The sequence below is a fragment of the Coregonus lavaretus genome (genome assembly GCF_964263955.1).
Source record: "Coregonus lavaretus genome assembly, chromosome: 7".
Taxonomy (NCBI): domain Eukaryota; kingdom Metazoa; phylum Chordata; class Actinopteri; order Salmoniformes; family Salmonidae; genus Coregonus; species Coregonus lavaretus.
This window is the reverse complement of record NC_139994.1, coordinates 57,273,732-57,291,606: the sequence shown is the minus strand read 5'-3', so window position 1 is coordinate 57,291,606 and position 17,875 is coordinate 57,273,732. Positions and strand designations below refer to the sequence as shown.

At 42.6% G+C, this 17,875-nt stretch overlaps 1 protein-coding gene across 1 annotated transcript; it reads right to left on the bottom strand.

Annotated features, from left to right (window-relative positions):
* Positions 1-5,145: 5,145 nt before the first annotated feature.
* On the bottom strand, positions 5,146-10,601 carry spata6l (spermatogenesis associated 6-like; the record flags this gene model as incomplete). The annotated part of the gene is made up of 11 exons (XM_084165555.1): positions 5,146-5,333; positions 5,821-5,919; positions 6,703-6,796; positions 6,972-7,219; positions 7,811-8,029; positions 8,310-8,405; positions 8,647-8,771; positions 9,235-9,276; positions 9,564-9,612; positions 9,940-10,077; positions 10,554-10,601. 10 exons carry the CDS (start codon positions 10,599-10,601, stop codon positions 5,848-5,850), a joined length of 1,131 nt encoding a protein of 376 aa, XP_084021681.1. The 3' UTR covers positions 5,146-5,333; positions 5,821-5,847.
* Between the last annotated feature and the right edge of the window lie 7,274 nt (positions 10,602-17,875).

Sequence of the window (17,875 nt, the reverse complement as noted above, 5' to 3'; positions counted from 1 at the left end):
AATGAGGTTTTTGAGTTTTGAATACTGTGAAATATTTGGAAATATTTTCATAATGAATTGCTAAAGAGGATGGCTGACTTAAGGATTTAATAAGGATTATCTTGACAATAAAGGCTTTCTGATAGCGAACGCTAACTATAAAAGCTTAATGTTTGTTTGTCAGAGAAACAAATAACTGTGGGGCCTCTGAGGCAATGTTTTGGAAGATCCAGCAGTAGAATCCAGGAATTCAATTGAATGCAGTTAGTACAATTCCAACCTCAACCATGAAACCTTAGTTAGATACAAAGCCTTCCAAACAGCTCATAAAAGGTATTCTGTAATAACTTTGTGTGGTCCAACAAATGAATGATTTTGTGTAGCCTTACTTTAGAGATATCCTTCCTGAGCCTTAACGTAATTTTAAAAAACTATAATAACCTCCATCTCAATTTATTAAATTTTTTCATCCTTGAGGCATGGGATTATTGAAACTGCCACAAGTTGGTGAGATATTAAGTATAGGAAAGCAAGTCAAGGGCGATGTAACTAACATTTAATTGATCCGATGTGGCTCAAAATAAAGCTTGTGAATCAGGTTCTTCTGTACATTTCAAAAGCACATTATGATGAGATCAACAACAATCAATGGCTAAAGTGTGTACAGTCCACAAATCACTTCAGTATATGAATCAACATGTACTAGATGTATCTCACTGCAAGCTAGTAAAGAAAAATATAACTTGGGCGTTTCTCTTTTAAAGAATGGAGAATTACAGAGTTGTGGACATTACGGCTTTCATTTACTTGTTTCTTCCTGTCCAGCACCTGACCTTGGATGTGCATACTTTAGTTACTGTACAACCTTGTTTTTATCTACAAGAACGCCTTAGCACACCATTTGAAATACTGCAGTCACTGTATTATTATACCACAGGTTGTGGTTTCAGATCCTCTAGTCTAGTTATATAACTATCATAGCTTAGAAAGGTACAGTGATGGAACAGAATGTTCCTGAAGCAGCCAGTCAATTTAGTAATATATAATCAGCTGGACGGCTATTTCCCCTGAGACATGCTATCGCCCTACCCATAATTCCTATTGTCTTTCCACTGATGCACCTGAGGACTCCACAAAGTCAGCCCGTCTGCTGGCTAGAAGCCAGGGGCTCATTCAGGAAGGTGCGAAATGACTTAATGTTCAGATAGAAATACATTGTGTTGAGCAGATATTCTTCTTTGTCATGGAGAATAGGCAATCCAGTCTGCTCTAAATGTTACAGTTCTATCCGCAACGTTGTGAAGGTTTCACTCTTTTGAACACACCCGAGAGTAACAATATGATGTTAATGTACCATAGCTTATAGATTCAAATACTGTACATGATGAGGCTGAGAAATTCATGTTTTTTTTATTAGATAACACACAACTTTTTATTCACACAAAATGTCCATGTCCACAGAACACAACTATAATGATATGCATTTCTATGGTTTCTGCGTCAAGTCAATACCATAAATAAATGCCTAAAAACATTAGAGTTACAGTTTTTCTCCATTGGTTTGGCTCATTTCTTGAAACAGAAATTACATTCTCAAAACTACATGGACAAACCTCCAAACCACTTGGCAATTGTTCACAACAGAATTGAATTTCTCATTCATTTCATCAAATTGCAAATGTCTAAGTACATGTCTCAATGTCTCAGTACATCTTTGCAAATGATTAAGTACAGGTAGCCTACATTTAGCACAATTTCCAAGTGAATAGATCTTGTTGATCTAAACTGATTGTTGATTCTCAGTCTAATGGTTGTTCGCTCCAAAACGTGTCAGCGTCATTTCATTGTATAAGTCATCACATGCACAATAGTCTGTTCAATTGTCAAAATTAGTCAAGAACATAATACCATGAATACCATATATGAATCCCTTGGAACATTTGATAAATTTATTACAGCAATTGACAGTCAGGTGAAACTAGAACTTGACTAACGAAGGAGGAGTTTCACACATCTCAGATGACCAATCAAACAGTATGTTTAGTTACCTGACAGGTGCTGTCCATGACTGTGAATGCTGCCAAACATGTATGTAAAGAGCTTGACCATGCAGGACCAGTACAATTTCTGAACATGGAGGCACCTGGCCAAGTAAATGAACAAGGGCAACTGCCTGCTCGAGGAAGAGGAAGAAGAAGAGGAGGAGGAGGAGTAAGGGTGCGTGGTGGTGGAATAGGGGGAAGAGGCCGAGGAGCACGAAGACACCATGCTGTCCCGGATGAAATTCGGGCCACAATTATAGACCATGTCATCAACCATGGCCTCACAATGGCGGAGGCAGGTCGCCGAGTGCAGCCTAATGTGCCTCGCTCAACAGTCTCCTCCATCATCCAAACCTTTCGCAGGGAAAACAGGTATGTAGTCAGTCAATGATGGAATTATATGTTGTATAGGACAGGACACTGTGCATAGAGCAAGAAATATATTTATTTACATATTTACCTATTCATTTAGTGTGTGTGTGTGATAGGCCTACAGTAATATCTTACCTCAATGGGATGTTATGATACTAAAAATGACAAGAAAAACATTGGAGAAAATAAACTATGGAATAGTTTATTTTCTACAGTATTGATGAGACAGTTTACAGTAGTATTCCAGTCACTGTGCAGTGATGCATTAGAATTGTGGTAAAGTTACTGTAAGTAAAACAACAATACAATTACATAGGTAACTCATTCTGTAAGGAATACATAAGGTATACATTACGAATGGAGTGTTGTCCTTTGACTTCTATATCTAGGATTGGACGACAACCTTGCACAGGTGGCAGAGGAAAACTTCTCAATGAACAACAAGAACAAGAGATCTGTAACATGGTGATGGCAAATAATGCCATCACATTGAGACAGATCCGCGCTGCAATCCTACAAGACAATGCCATATTCCAAAATGTCAACTCTATAAGCATCTCCACAATAGACCGGATATTGAAGAAGCATCAGATGACAATGAAGCAAATTTACAGGGTACCATTTGAGAGGAACTCTGATAGAGTGAAAGAGCTGCGGTACCAGTATGTACATGTAAGTCAGTTACTGGTTGTCCATCATTATAACATTTTTACAATTAAGCAGTGGTTCCCAAACTTTTTTGGCTTCAGTACCCACTTTACCTGATTTGTGTATCCAGGTAATCCAGGTATGGAAGTATTTGATTTATCTGACTTCAACATTTCGCCTAAAAACTGCAGCTTACTGTATGATGCAATTATCATTATAATCCTTATTTTGAAGAATATAACATACAATAAGAAAAGGGGTCAAAGAGCTGCAATTAGTGCCTCCCATGTAAATCTATCTAATACTGTGGGTTTTACTGTAACATTTCAGTAAGTCTAGTTATTGATGATTTCCCCCCTCCCCTTTCTGTCAAATACCCCCTGTAGTACCTCTGCATAGGGGTACATGTACCCCAGGTTTGGAACCACTGGAGTAGTGGCCAGTAGTATATTGAACTTGTGGAGAACATAGAACATTCCTATGTAATTGTCTGTAACTGTAGTGTATGACTCTTCTGTATGACTGATTTGATGTTTTCTTTTTTTACGCTATTGTAGAGAATAATGGCATTGGAAGGAAACGAGACCCATCACATCCTCGTGTTTGTGGATGAAGCTGGCTTCAACCTGGCCAAGGGCCGAAGACGTGGCCGTAATATTATTGGCCACCGGGCCATGGTGGATGTCCCAGGCCAGCGAGGGGGCAATATAACTATGTGTGCTGCCATATCGGAGAATGGTGTGGCCACTCACATCCCCAGTCTTGGCCCATACAATACACAGAAGCTCCTCATCTTCTTGGACCGCCTTCATGTTGATTTGATCCCTGAAAATGAGAGCGGTCTCGTAGGGCCTCACCTACCACAATATGTCATTGTATGGGACAATGTGAATTTCCACCGTGGCCCGCTCATCAGGGCCTGGTTCACTACTCATCCAAGGATGGTCATGGTGTTCCTACCACCTTACTCTCCTTTCCTCAATCCTATTGAGGAGTATTTCTCCGCTTGGAGGTGGAGAGTGTATGAGCATCGGGCTCAAGATCAGAGGTCCCTGCTCCATGCAATGGACGCTGCGTGTGAGGATATTACAGGAGATCAGTGTAGGGGATGGTTGCGACATGCACGCCGTTTCTTCCCTCGTTGCATCGCAAGGGAGAATATACGCTGTGATGTGGACGAGAATCTGTGGCCAGACAGACAGCAGCGTGTGGATGGCCAGGAGGGTGAGGACAGCGACCAGTGAAGAACTGTTAGTTGTGAAACTCCAGCTTTATTTACAGCACTGTAGGCTGCATATAATTTTCATTGTTTTTTGTTTGTGTGTTTATATTACAGTATATTATGCTGTATACATTTTCTTTTTACTCTGATGTATGGAAGTTACTTTATGTGTGTGAATGATAATGGTTACAATTTCCTTGGCAGTATGAGTGCAATGTGTGATGTCAAACCTTGGAGGCTACTCTTACCCTAAAATCCTATTTATTTTTTTCAGTTTTATACACAATTGTATTCTGTTAGCTAGACAAAAAACAGTACAGTAACCATTGTCAATGAAGGACTGGGCTAAGACTGAAAGGTGGACATGAGGGATATTTCAATGGTCCTCTGCCATAGTGACAAAACATCTAAACATTTTGACTTGCAGTGCTTACACAATGCCAAAGGGACGAAGCATTTTGGGGGCACTGACTGTTTAAATGAGAAGGAAATTTAGTTTTGACACATGCGTGAACTGTTTTGGGAGAGGTATGAGCTTTTGCAGGTGAACCATGGTGTTGTGCCGAACCATCCACGTTATTTTGGCTAAAGCACCAAGAGTGTTGAGAACGTCCGGTCTGTTTCAAGAAATGAGCCAAAGCAATTGAGAAGGATCTTTGCCATTTTCGTGGCACTGACTCCTTATATGGGAAAGGAATTTAGTTTTGAAGCATGAGTGAACAGTTTTAGGAGAGATATGAGCTTTTGCAAGTGAGCTATAGTGTTGTGCTGAACTGTAAGACTGTTTTGCCAAATGATCTTAGAGTTTTGAGAATGTAATTTCTGTTTCAAGAAATGAGCCAAACCAATGGAGAAAAACTGTAATATAATGAGATGCTTTTCAATTCTGGTAATCACTTCTCTTCAATAGCCCAGTGTATCCCTTAACACTTCATTTCATCGAATCGTAACACACACAGAGTGAATTATGACATTATTATCGTATGAAATCAATGCCGAAATGAACTGGACACTTTGGCTTCTTCACCGGTTGTATAGAAGATAAAGCTGTTGTTGATTGAACGCCACCCCTGGAAATAACGCAGGAAAATCCAATCAAAATCCCTGGAACGCCAACTTTGATTGAACTATTTATTGCACTGATTGAAATATTTCTAGACGGGCCTTCTACTGTCATTCAATACAGAGATGTAAAGGTATTCAAATATTGATCAATACATTTACATTTTAGTCATTTAGCAGACGCTCTTATCCAGAGCGACTTACAGCTAGTGAGTGCATACATTTTTCATACTGGCTCCCCGTGGGAATCGAACCCGCAACCCTGGCGTTGCAAACGCCATGCTCTACCAACTGAGCTACAGGGGGCCCGATGCAGATCAATGGCAATTATTAATTGGACTTGCTGATTTAAGGGCAGGTAGAGATCATACTGTGTTATCATAATTGTGATACAATACTGTCATGGTAATTCATGGAAAGAAGAAGAGACTTAGGCTTGTTTGAATACAGTGTGACACGCCAGTGCAGCGAGGCTATCTGACTATTCCCTCTTACCTTCCCAGGCTGTTCCCCACTGACTCCCTAGGGTGGGCATGGGTTAGGGGAGATGGACCTCCGGGCTAGCACCTCGTCTATCTCGGAGTCTGTGGCCCCCTGAGAACCGACCAATACATTAGCACTGATTTCTCACAAATACACACCACATTACTAGCTTAATCTCACATATAAAAACACAAATAATATATCTGTTTATGTTACAGTACCTTGTCATTAACAATAAGGGACGAGCGGTTGGCAAGACTGTACAAAAACAGACCTGGGCTACTACATCACACTATAGCCAAAGAGAATGGAGAAAGGAGAGCGATAGAGGGCAAGCAAAGAGGAAAGGGGAGAGAAAAGGAGAGGGTGAGGAGGGAGAGAGCGAGAGAGCGGTGGAGTCTGCATATGACTAAATTGATTTCGGTCATTCTGCTGGAGTTCCAGTTCCCATTTCTATCTGGTGTATTCTCCTACCCATTCATAGCTCTACGGCAGCCAGACGCTTTACTAAACTTTTAGGGAATTACTAACACTTGAAATTATTCTTGAAATGAGGGTGATGCGAGCCGAGGATGAGGCAAGTTATAACATTGTCAAAACATTAGCTTCCAAACAAAGTGTAGGGATCAGGCTTGACTGCAGAGCTGGGTTCAAATACTAGGCTATACTTTTAGTGTTCGTTCTAGCCTGCCTGGAGTACCAGCTGGGCTGGGTTTGCCATTTTACAACTATTCTATTGCTGCCATTGTGCCAGGCAAGCTCAACGAAGCTGTAGTAACTGGTCAATTTAAGTTACTGTTCAATCTTGTCAAGGTTAAATTGGGCTCAATTGCTGGTGTGATTGCTGTTTCCAATGCACCCACTGCAGATGAATGTGACATGTGTTTTACTCACATGGGTGAGTCTGTGCACTGCTCTAGGGGTGGTAAGGAGTCCTCGGACGCGGTGTTGGACCTCCTCCCACATGCCCTGGGAGCTGGGGTGTGACCTGGACATAGAAATAGACAAGAGGATCAGGATAAGGTCAGGCCTGGCCTCAACTGGTGCCATCTGTAAAATACTTTCCCTGGACCAAGTGAGATGGAGGACATTTGTCAATGGCATTACGCTCCTTGTAGGAGCCAAGAGCTTACATCAAAATATGTCAAGTAAGCTCGACATACCCATTTTGTCTTGAGCTTTCCCTGTAGGAGCGCCAAAGCATGGAAGGGCTGGGTGTAGGGGACCCCCCTATGTTAGCCAGGGAACATCGTTGGCTTGGACCTGGGGGGTAGTCCAGGAGATTGTCTGTGTCAGAGGATGGGGACCGCGGGAGACCAGGAGAGGAGCCGTTGTTCAGGGTGGGTCTGGCCATGACAGGGGAGAGGTGGGGTGTGGGGGAGTTGCCAGTCCCAAGCCAGGGGTCGCTTTTCTAAGGACAGGAGGAGAAGAATAGAGCAAAGCAGGGGTAAAAAACAATAACAACTATTTGATTCAGTTGGGAGTCCAAAGTCTGAAATGATCCTATCATTTTCCAAACGGAATGAATGGTTGGTTTTATTTGGCGCTAGTGTCCAAAGGTGGATGGATTGATGAGTTGAGTTCAATGTCCTATTTCCTTTTTCAACAAAGCTGCACCACTGAATGTGAATGTAATCATCTCAATAAAAGAGTGTTATGTCCGGTACAGGAAATCATTGCTACATGACTGGGTGGGTCGAGGATAAAACCACACCTGGGAATATTCCACACTACAAATAACAGTGAGCTATTCTCTGCCACCTGCTGTCTGTAATACCATACATTAATGCACACACACACACACACACACACACACAAACACGCACACACAAACACACACACACACACACACACACAAGCAAACACAAAAAAGAATATAACATGAACACACATCAATACCTATGTATGAATTTGTTGCTGACTCACTGGCATGATATAGCAGATGTCATACTGTCATTTGTCATCATGACAGCTCACACCAGCACCAGTAAAATATACTTACATGATGGGGTAAAAACTCCTCATCTATATCCCAACTGGAACCCAAACTGAGCTGTGCCAGCCGCCCCATGTTTCCATGACAACTGTCCATCTGGCTGGCTTTGTACGGGGAGAGGGAGCGTGATCTGGGCATCACTGGTGCCCACCGGGCACCGTCCCAATCTCCTCCCCGATGCCCCTTTCGGGACCTTTTAGTGCGTTTCTTTGGCACCACTATCCTCTGTGAACAAATGAGCAAAGTATTATTCGATATGCTCAGTGTTTCTCAATCTTGGCACTTGGTCCAATGGGAATAAGTGGTTGAAATAAAGTCCTGCACAATGGCCTACAATGGGTTAGCCTGGTCCCATATCAGCATTGTGACTGTAGGAGTTGTCACGAAAGCACAAAAAGATCAGGGACCAGGCTAACAGTGGGTTCCCTGGAATAGAGAAACCTTGAACCGTAACATTAAGTGGAAGTCTATGGAGAGTGCTAATGATGTAAAGTGAAAACATTACCATCGGAGAGCTGAGATGGGTGCTGTTGACCCCGGCATTCGCAGAGCACTCACTGATGGTTGTTCTGGTGGAGAACTCTAACCTTGGAGCAATGCCCTGGGGATTATGAGAGAAATTGGATGATTTGAATGGATACTGGCCCAATCCACTAGTTAGAAGAGCAGCTTAATGCATCAAGGTAAATTGTATCCTCTCTGTGCAGGTATGCTGCCTTTGTACTGTCGTAATCGGACCTATCAATCAGTGTCCAGTGAAACATCCCTGTCTCACACATCTCACTGTAGCAGGACTATAGCCTAGATCTCCATAGTGATGGTGTAAGCTCTCTCCTACTTACAGGGAAGCAAATGGAGCGTGTCATGAGAACCTCTCTGTCCACTCCAGAGAAGGAAGGAACCAGTTTGGGCTCTGGGAATAGGAAGCGTCTGGAGTCCTCCTCAAAGCAGGCCAGGGCCTCCCCCACTGCAGCAAAGCACACAGAGGTCAATCATTGCAGTCCTGTGTGGCTCAGTTAGTTAGTAAGAACAAAGGTCATGGGTTAATTTATTGCTGGGGTCAGATACACTAAAATGTATTCGCTCACTGTACTGCAAGTTGCTTTGGATAAAAGCAGCTGCTACATGGCATATTATGATATGATCAACTTGCTTATGGTGTATTAGGCCAGTGGTTCCCAACTCCAGTCCTCAAGTACCCCGAACCGCACCAATTTTTGTTGTAGCCCCAGACAGAAAAACACCCGATTCAACTCATTGAAGGCCTGCTGATTAGTTGACAAGTTGAATCAACTTGTTGCGGGTACTCGAGGACTGGGGTGGGGAACCACTGTATTAGACTACAATGTGTCTGTATCATGTTAAAGTTAAACACTTAGCTTACAAACTTGGACCAAAGTCATTTCTAAACATTTTGAAGATTACTGCACCTGGGGGGATCAACTGTACCAATTCAACTTTGACCGTTTCACCTGGGAGGAAAAATAAGCAAACACACAGTAGGTGAACATGAGCATACAATATCTAACATTGTAGTAGCAAAATGAATCAAATAGACCTACAGCAGAGGAGGCTGGTGGGAGGAGCTATAGGAGGACAGGCTCATTGTAATGGCTGGAATGGAATTCATGGAACGGAGTCAAACGTGGTTTCCATATGTTTGATACTATTCCATTCCAGCCATTACAATGAGCCCGTCCTCCTATAGCTCTCCCACACCAGCCTCCACTGGCCTACAGGTATATAAAATAGAACTTACATTCCAGCATCTCTGCAACATCTCCTGGGTCAACAGCATAGTGGAACACCTGAATGGGAACAGAAACTGAACAAATCTTATTTAGAAAATCTTGTTCATTCCCATTTTAGAATTGATCTGTTACTAGTTTATAGAACCGCTGCATGGTGCCAACCTCCTGGCATCCAAGAGCGCTACAGGGCATACAGGCTTTTGTTCTAGCCCTGCTCAAACCCACCTGAGTCAACAAACAAGCCCCTGATGAAAAGCTGGTTAGTATATACTGTGCAAGAGCTGGGCTAGAACAAAAGACTGCACTCCTGATAGCTCGTCAGGAGAGGGGGTAGGCCACCCTTGGTTTAGAATCATCAGGAAGAGACGTGTCACATTAACCCACTTTCTCAAATCTCATCTTCTCTCGAAACAGGAGAGGGAAGACAGGGGGGAGACACTCCGACTTGCAGTATTGGCTCATGAAGCACACACTGAGGTAGATGTCATCCTTGGCTGGCAAATGCACACCAGGGCATGATACCTGAAATGTAATGAATAACTGGTTATGGTGTCATGATGAACGACACCAGCTTGCAAACATTTAGGATACATGTTCACCATTTCCAATGTAGCAATTGAAAAGGAAGATCCAAATTGGGGCTTGAACCAACAATTCTCCAATGATGATGACCACCATCTGTGCCATAAAGCCCTGGCCTCATAGCAGAGGCAGTAGTACCAGTCCACTCAAGGCTACACAAAATTATATAGTCTGGCAAAATCAAACACTGTGGGTGAATCCCACAAGTATATCACCGAATGTCATTACTGTTATGTATATCTTGCATGAAAGCTTACAATATAACGTTAGCTAGATATGCAGGTGTTGGAACAGAGACAGTTGAGTTTAGTCTCAAGATAGCCAATTTATATGCACCACTGTACACGACGCTCCACAAGTAAACTACTGCCTGGGAAGCAGGTAGCTTACTGGTTGAATTAACAAAAATGTCTTACCGCCCTAAGCTGTAATTCAACTACCACTTTCATGGCGTTCCGATACATTAATTTAACCAGAAGCTAGCTATTCGTTTGACGCTAGCTAGCTGATAATTTAGCAGCACCTAGTCAGCGTCATGTGTTTCCATGGCGTCTGAAACTTCCGGTTTTAAGCAGATTATTTTAGGTGTATTATCTTTCCTTGGCCACAAGAGGGAAGTAGGCCCTACTGTATCCTACCAGAGCAGTGATTCTCCAGTAGATTTAGAAAATGTAACCGAAGCTTGCTCGAGTGCATGGCTGAATTACCAGCTAATTTCATTTCTATTACTGTGTAACAGTAATATAAATTTTGACATACGGAGACAATTGTATTCTAGTAATACCAGTCTGCTGTGTAAGTAATGTTTTAAAAACATTTTAATGAAACGTAATTCAAGGCTTGCTCCAGAGCACCAATAACAGGTCAAAATGTATAACATAGAACTGCAGATGTGTACGACTTGTTCATTTTATAGAAGCACTCAAAGTAAAATATATTCTATTAAATAAAGCTGAAATCAACAAAACACTGACTAAACACGTTCTATAATTATGTAATCAAAAAATACAAAACTCACTAAAATCAACCATTTTGCAACCAATAACAATTTGTTTTAGGACACAGCTATGCTGCACTCTGCGCTTTAGGGGCCTCTTCCAACTGCAGTATGTCTTGTCCTCTCTGTCCTTTCTCCTGTTGGTCCTGTCTGTTGCCCGTTGTGTTCTGTGTGACTGTCTCTGCTGTGTCTGAGTCTCTGTCAGAATCCTCCTCCTACTCCTCCTCTTCCTCCTTGTCTTCGGTAGCTGTGCCCTCCTGGCCCAGGACAGTGAAGAAGGCCTCCTGCCAGTCCCCCTTCTCCAGGTACACCAGCATGATCTCAAACACTGTGCCAGGGAACACACACACACTTATAAATTCAATTCATTGATTAACATAAAAAAAATCATTCTCAAATTAATTCTATCAAATACACTACCGGTCAAAAGTTTTAGAACAACTACTCATTCAAGGGTTTTTCTTTATTTTTACTATTTTCTACATTGTAGAATAATAGTGAAGACATCAAAACTATTAAATAACACACATGGAATGATGTAGTAACCAAAAAAGTGTTAAACAAATCAAAATATATTTTATATTTGAGATTCTTTACGTAGCCACCCTTTGCCTTGATGACAGCTTTGCACGCTCTTGGCATTCTCTCAACCAGCTTCAACTGGAATGCTTTTCCAACAGTCTTGAAGGAGTTGCCATCTATGCTGAGAACTTGTTGGCTGCTTTTCCTTCACTCTGCGGTCCGACTCATCCCAAACCATCTTAATTTGGATGAGGTTGGGGGATTGTGGAGGCCAGGTCATCTGGAGGTGTGTTGGGTCATTGTCCTGTTGAAAAACAAATGATAGTCCCACTAAGCACAAACCAGATGGGATGGCGTATCGCTGCAGAATGCTGTGGTAGCCATGCTGGTTAAGTGTGCCTTGAATTCTAAATAAATCACAGACAGTGTCACCAGCAAAGCACCCCCACACCATAACACCTCCTCCTCCATGCTTTACGGTGGGAAATACACATGCGGCGATCATCCGTTCAACCACACGCGTCTCACAAAGACACAGTGGTTGGAACCAAAAATCTCCAATTTGGACTCCAGACCAAAGGACAAATTTCCACTTGTCTAATGGCCTTTGCTCGTGTTTCTTGGCCCAAGCATGTCTCTTCTTATTATTGATGTCCTTTAGTAGTGGTTTCTTTGCAGCAATGAAGGCCTGATTCACGCAGTTTCCTCTGAACAGTTGATGTTGAGATGTGTCTGTTACTTGAACTCTGTGAAGCATTTATTTGGGCTGCAATTTCTGAGGCTGGTAACTCTGCAGCAGAGGTAACTCTGAGTCTTCCGTACCTGTGGCAGTCCTCATGAGAGCCAGATTCATCATAGCGCTTGATTGTTTTTGCGACTGCACTTGACAAAACTTTCATAGTTCTTGAAATGTTCCTTATTGACTGACCTTCATGTCTTAAAGTAATGATGGACTGTCATTTCTCTTTGCTTTTTTTGAGCTGTTCTTGCCATAATATGGACAGTCTTTTACCAAATAGGGCTATCTTCTGTATACCCCCCTACCTTGTCACAACACAACTAATTGGCTCAAACACATTAAGAAGGAAAAAATTCCACAAATTAACTTTTAAGAAGGCACACCTATTAATTGAAATGCATTCCAGGTGACTACCTCATGAAGATTGTTGAGAGAATGCCAAGAGTGTGCAAAGCTGTCAAAAATAATTTGATTTGAGCTGCCCCGGTCAACTGTAAGCGCTGTTATTGTGAAAATACAGCTTACTTTCTATTCTCACTTTTAACTCCATTGTCTGTCATGAAATCAAAACAATGGCTGTAATTCTACAGTAATGATAATACTGATTGGGGGGGGGGGTGACAGCTTATTCTGCCTCCCACTCTGTTACAGTGACATTGTCAGGGTCAGCTATTACAGTGTTATGTTTGGTGTGATGTCATGCAGGGCTATATGTGACCATGAGCCATGCTGAGATGAGTGACAGGTCAATGTCCTCTCTGACGTCACGATAACTGATGCCTTAAGGAGAAGGCTCGTAGTCGAGGAGAAGGAATTTAGTAACTAGGTTGTTCTTAGGAATCACCTAGCATTTTTTTCTGGACATTGATGTAATTGTCCCCCAAAACGTAGTCTGTTTGTGCTATCATTTTTGGCTGGACAATGACTGAAATGGAGTTGGCAAGAGTACAAACAGATCTGGGACCAGGTTACCCAAAACCACCCTTATAGTCTTTAGTTATATTTGCAAAACCCCTCAGTTTACAAACACAAATATTAGGGCCTACTTGTAGTCGGTAACAGAGCTGGGAAAGGGTTGCTTTAACTGGGACGTATGTAGTCGGTAACAGAGCTGGGAAAGGGTTGCTTTAACTGGGACGTATGTAGTCGGTAACAGAGCTGGGAAAGGGTTGCTTTAACTGGGACGTATGTAGTCGGTAACAGAGCTGGGAAAGGGTTGCTTTAACTGGGACGTATGTAGTCGGTAACAGAGCTGGGAAAGGGTTGCTTTAACTGGGACGTATGTAGTCGGTAACAGAGCTGGGAAAGGGTTGCTTTAACTGGGACATATGTAGTCGGTAACAGAGCTGGGAAAGGGTTGCTTTAACTGGGACGTATGTAGTCGGTAACAGAGCTGGGAAAGGGTTGCTTTAACTGGGACGTATGTAGTCGGTAACAGAGCTGGGAAAGGGTTGCTTTAACTGGGACGTATGTAGTCAGTAACAGAGCTGGAAAAGGGTTGCTTTAACTGGGACGTATGTAGTCGGTAACAGAGCTGGGAAAGGGTTGCTTTAACTGGGACGTATGTAGTCGGTAACAGAGCTGGGAAAGGGTTGCTTTAACTGGGACGTATGTAGTCGGTAACAGAGCTGGGAAAGGGTTGCTTTAACTGGGACGTATGTAGTCGGTAACAGAGCTGGGAAAGGGTTGCTTTAACTGGGACGTATGTAGTCGGTAACAGAGCTGGGAAAGGGTTGCTTTAACTGGGACGTATGTAGTCGGTAACAGAGCTGGGAAAGGGTTGCTTTAACTGGGACGTATGTAGTCGGTAACAGAGCTGGGAAAGGGTTGCTTTAACTGGGACGTATGTAGTCGGTAACAGAGCTGGGAAAGGGTTGCTTTAACTGGGACGTATGTAGTCGGTAACAGAGCTGGGAAAGGGTTGCTTTAACTGGGACGTATGTAGTCGGTAACAGAGCTGGGAAAGGGTTGCTTTAACTGGGACATATGTAGTCGGTAACAGAGCTGGGAAAGGGTTGCTTTAACTGGGACGTATGTAGTCGGTAACAGAGCTGGGAAAGGGTTGCTTTAACTGGGACGTATGTAGTCGGTAACAGAGCTGGGAAAGGGTTGCTTTAACTGGGACGTATGTAGTCGGTAACAGAGCTGGGAAAGGGTTGCTTTAACTGGGACGTATGTAGTCGGTAACAGAGCTGGGAAAGGGTTGCTTTAACTGGGACGTATGTAGTCGGTAACAGAGCTGGGAAAGGGTTGCTTTAACTGGGACGTATGTAGTCGGTAACAGAGCTGGGAAAGGGTTGCTTTAACTGGGACGTATGTAGTCGGTAACAGAGCTGGAAGAGGGTTGCTTTAACTGGGACGTATGTAGTCGGTAACAGAGCTGGGAAAGGGTTGCTTTAACTGGGACGTATGTAGTCGGTAACAGAGCTGGGAAAGGGTTGCTTTAACTGGGACGTATGTAGTCGGTAACAGAGCTGGGAAAGGGTTGCTTTAACTGGGACGTATGTAGTCGGTAACAGAGCTGGGAAAGGGTTGCTTTAACTGGGACGTATGTAGTCGGTAACAGAGCTGGGAAAGGGTTGCTTTAACTGGGACGTATGTAGTCGGTAACAGAGCTGGGAAAGGGTTGCTTTAACTGGGACGTATGTAGTCGGTAACAGAGCTGGGAAAGGGTTGCTTTAACTGGGACGTATGTAGTCGGTAACAGAGCTGGGAAAGGGTTGCTTTAACTGGGACGTATGTAGTCGGTAACAGAGCTGGGAAAGGGTTGCTTTAACTGGGACGTATGTTTGAGTTACAGCTGGGGTTTCTGTGTTTGTATGAGAACATCAAGCTCCCACATTTCTGTGTGTAGGCATGCATGTATATCACTCCATTTGTGACTTGCATGAATGTTTGCATGTCTGAATGTGTTTGCATGTCTGAATGTGTGTGTGTGTGTGTGTGTGTGGCGTGTATGTGTTTCTTGACAGTGTGAAGCCCCCAGCTGGCGAGGCTTAGCTGTTTCTTGTGATAGTACAGCCTATTGATCCAAGCCCTTGGGGTGTTCAGGCCATCAGGATAAATAGGACTGCTCATTCTGCCCCAATGGATACAGACGTCAGTTCAACGTCTAGTTTTGCTTTACATTTAGTTGAGTTGTCAACTTGTGTGAATTCAACATGAAATCAACAAAATAATTCACAATGTCATTGGATTTAGGTTAAAAGTTGGGTGAAAAAAATACTAAATTCCCTTACGTTGATGAATCAAATTCATTTTCCATGTTGATTCAATGTCATTACATTGAATGTTTTTGTTGAAATGATGTGGAAACAACGTTGATTCAACATGTTTTTGCCCAGTGGGGTCCCTGCCATCATCGAAAGAAGGTGTCCAGCTCCTCTTTACAGCTCAGCTCATGTAGCCACACATCTCTGTTGGAAACGGCGCAGGTCTTAATCCAGGCACTTGTCATCTCCCGTCTAGACTACTGCAACTCTCTGTTGGCTGTGCTCCCCGCTTATGCCATTAAACCTCTGCAACTTATCCAGAATGCCGCAGCCTGCCTGGTGTTCAACCTTCCTAAGTTCTCCATTGTCACCCCGCTCCTCCACCCATCCATTGGCATCCAGTCGAACCTCACATCATCTTCAAGACCCTGGCGCTTGCCTATGGAGCATCAAGGGGAACCGCCCCTCCTTACCTTCAGGCTATGCTCAAACCCTACATCCCAAACCGAGCATTCCGTTCCGCCACTGCTGGTCCCTTTGGCCGTCCCACCCCTACGGGAGGGCAGCTCCCGCTCAGCCCAGTCAAAGCTCTTCTCTGTTCTGACACCCCAATGGAGGAACAAGCTTCCCCCTAAAGTCAGGACAGCGCAGTCCCTGCCCATCTTTCGAAAACATCTGAAACCCTAACTCTCTGAAAAGTTTCTTAAATAACTCTCACGGCTCCCCCTACATCCCCCAATCGTATCAGATGTACTTGATACAATTGTGATGTGTTGTTGTCTCAACTAGCTATCTTAAAATGAATGCACTAATTGTAAGTCGCTCTTGAGAAGAGCGTCTGCTAAATGACTAAAATGCCAAATGTAAAAATCGGCCAAGAAATTAAACCAATGATTTCTTTATTTGCAGACATTGTAGGTTACTTATTAAGGGTGAAGAAACTCCTCAGGAGGATTGTACATTCCTGCTTGTTGATCCTTGAATCCTGTTTAGATTACGCAATTGAATTGTACAAACATGCAATTTAGTACTCGAAAGTGAAGTAATGTGAGTTGTGTGTTTATGTAACTGAAGAACATTGAGGCCCCAGCAGGGAACCTTTGTAAGCGTCAAAGGTGAAATTGAAAGATAATACATCCTCCAGGAATTTCAACAAAGGTGAACTTGAGTGTAGGAGGGAGAGGTTTCACCCTTTGGGTATCTCCCTGAGGTTTGTTAAGTGATTATTAATGTTACTTATTGTCTGTCCGTTCTCTTTCAGTTGCTCGGTGTGGCCTTCCTGGGGATTGGACTATGGGCCTGGAATGAGAAGGTGAGTGAAACTGGGTAACATAAGAACCCTGTAAGAACATACAATGATGTCTAATATACATGTATATTACACAAAGAAATGATCCCATAAGAAGTACAATATACAGTGAGAACAGAACATACCCAGCTAGCACATAACATTCTGAGAACCATATGTTTCTTAGAGCTCGGTGAGAGAGTGGTTGTGATATGGTTATTTTCCATACAACCTTCCCACAACATTCTGGGAATGGTGCAGGGTAGTTTCTTGGCTTTGGAACATTCTCAGCACATTTAAGGAACTTTAAAGTTATTTTCTTGGTATTTCATTACTTTAACAATTATATTTAAACATTAAGAAACATTTCCATAAAAGCCACAAGAAAACATTAGTAATGTTCAAAGATCGTTCTAAGAAGGTGAGTACCTTCAGAAGGTACTCACAGCCCTTGAGTTATTCCACATTTTGTTGTGTTACAGCTTGAATTTAAAATGGTTTAAATTGAGATTTTGTGTTACTGGCCTACACACAATACCCCATAATGTCAAAGTGGAATTGTGTTTTTAGAAATTTTTAGAAATTAATAAAAAATGAAATGTCTTGAGTCAATAAGTATTCAACCTCTTTGTTATGGCATGCCTAAATAAGTTCTGGAGTAAAAAATCTGCTTAACAAGTCACATAATAAGTTGCATGGACTCACTCTGAGTGCAATAACAGTGTTTAACATAAAAAAATGTGTACCCCACACATACAATTATATGTATGGCCCCTCAGTCGAGTAGTGAATTTCAAACACAGATTCAACCACAAAGACCAGGGAGGTTTTTTATTGCCTCGCAATTAAGGGCAGCTATTGGTAGTAAAAAAAGCTGACATTGAATATCCCTTTGAGCATGGTGAAGTTATCAATTACATTTTGGATGGTGTATCAATACACCCAGTCACTACAAAGATACAGGCATCCTTCCTAACTCA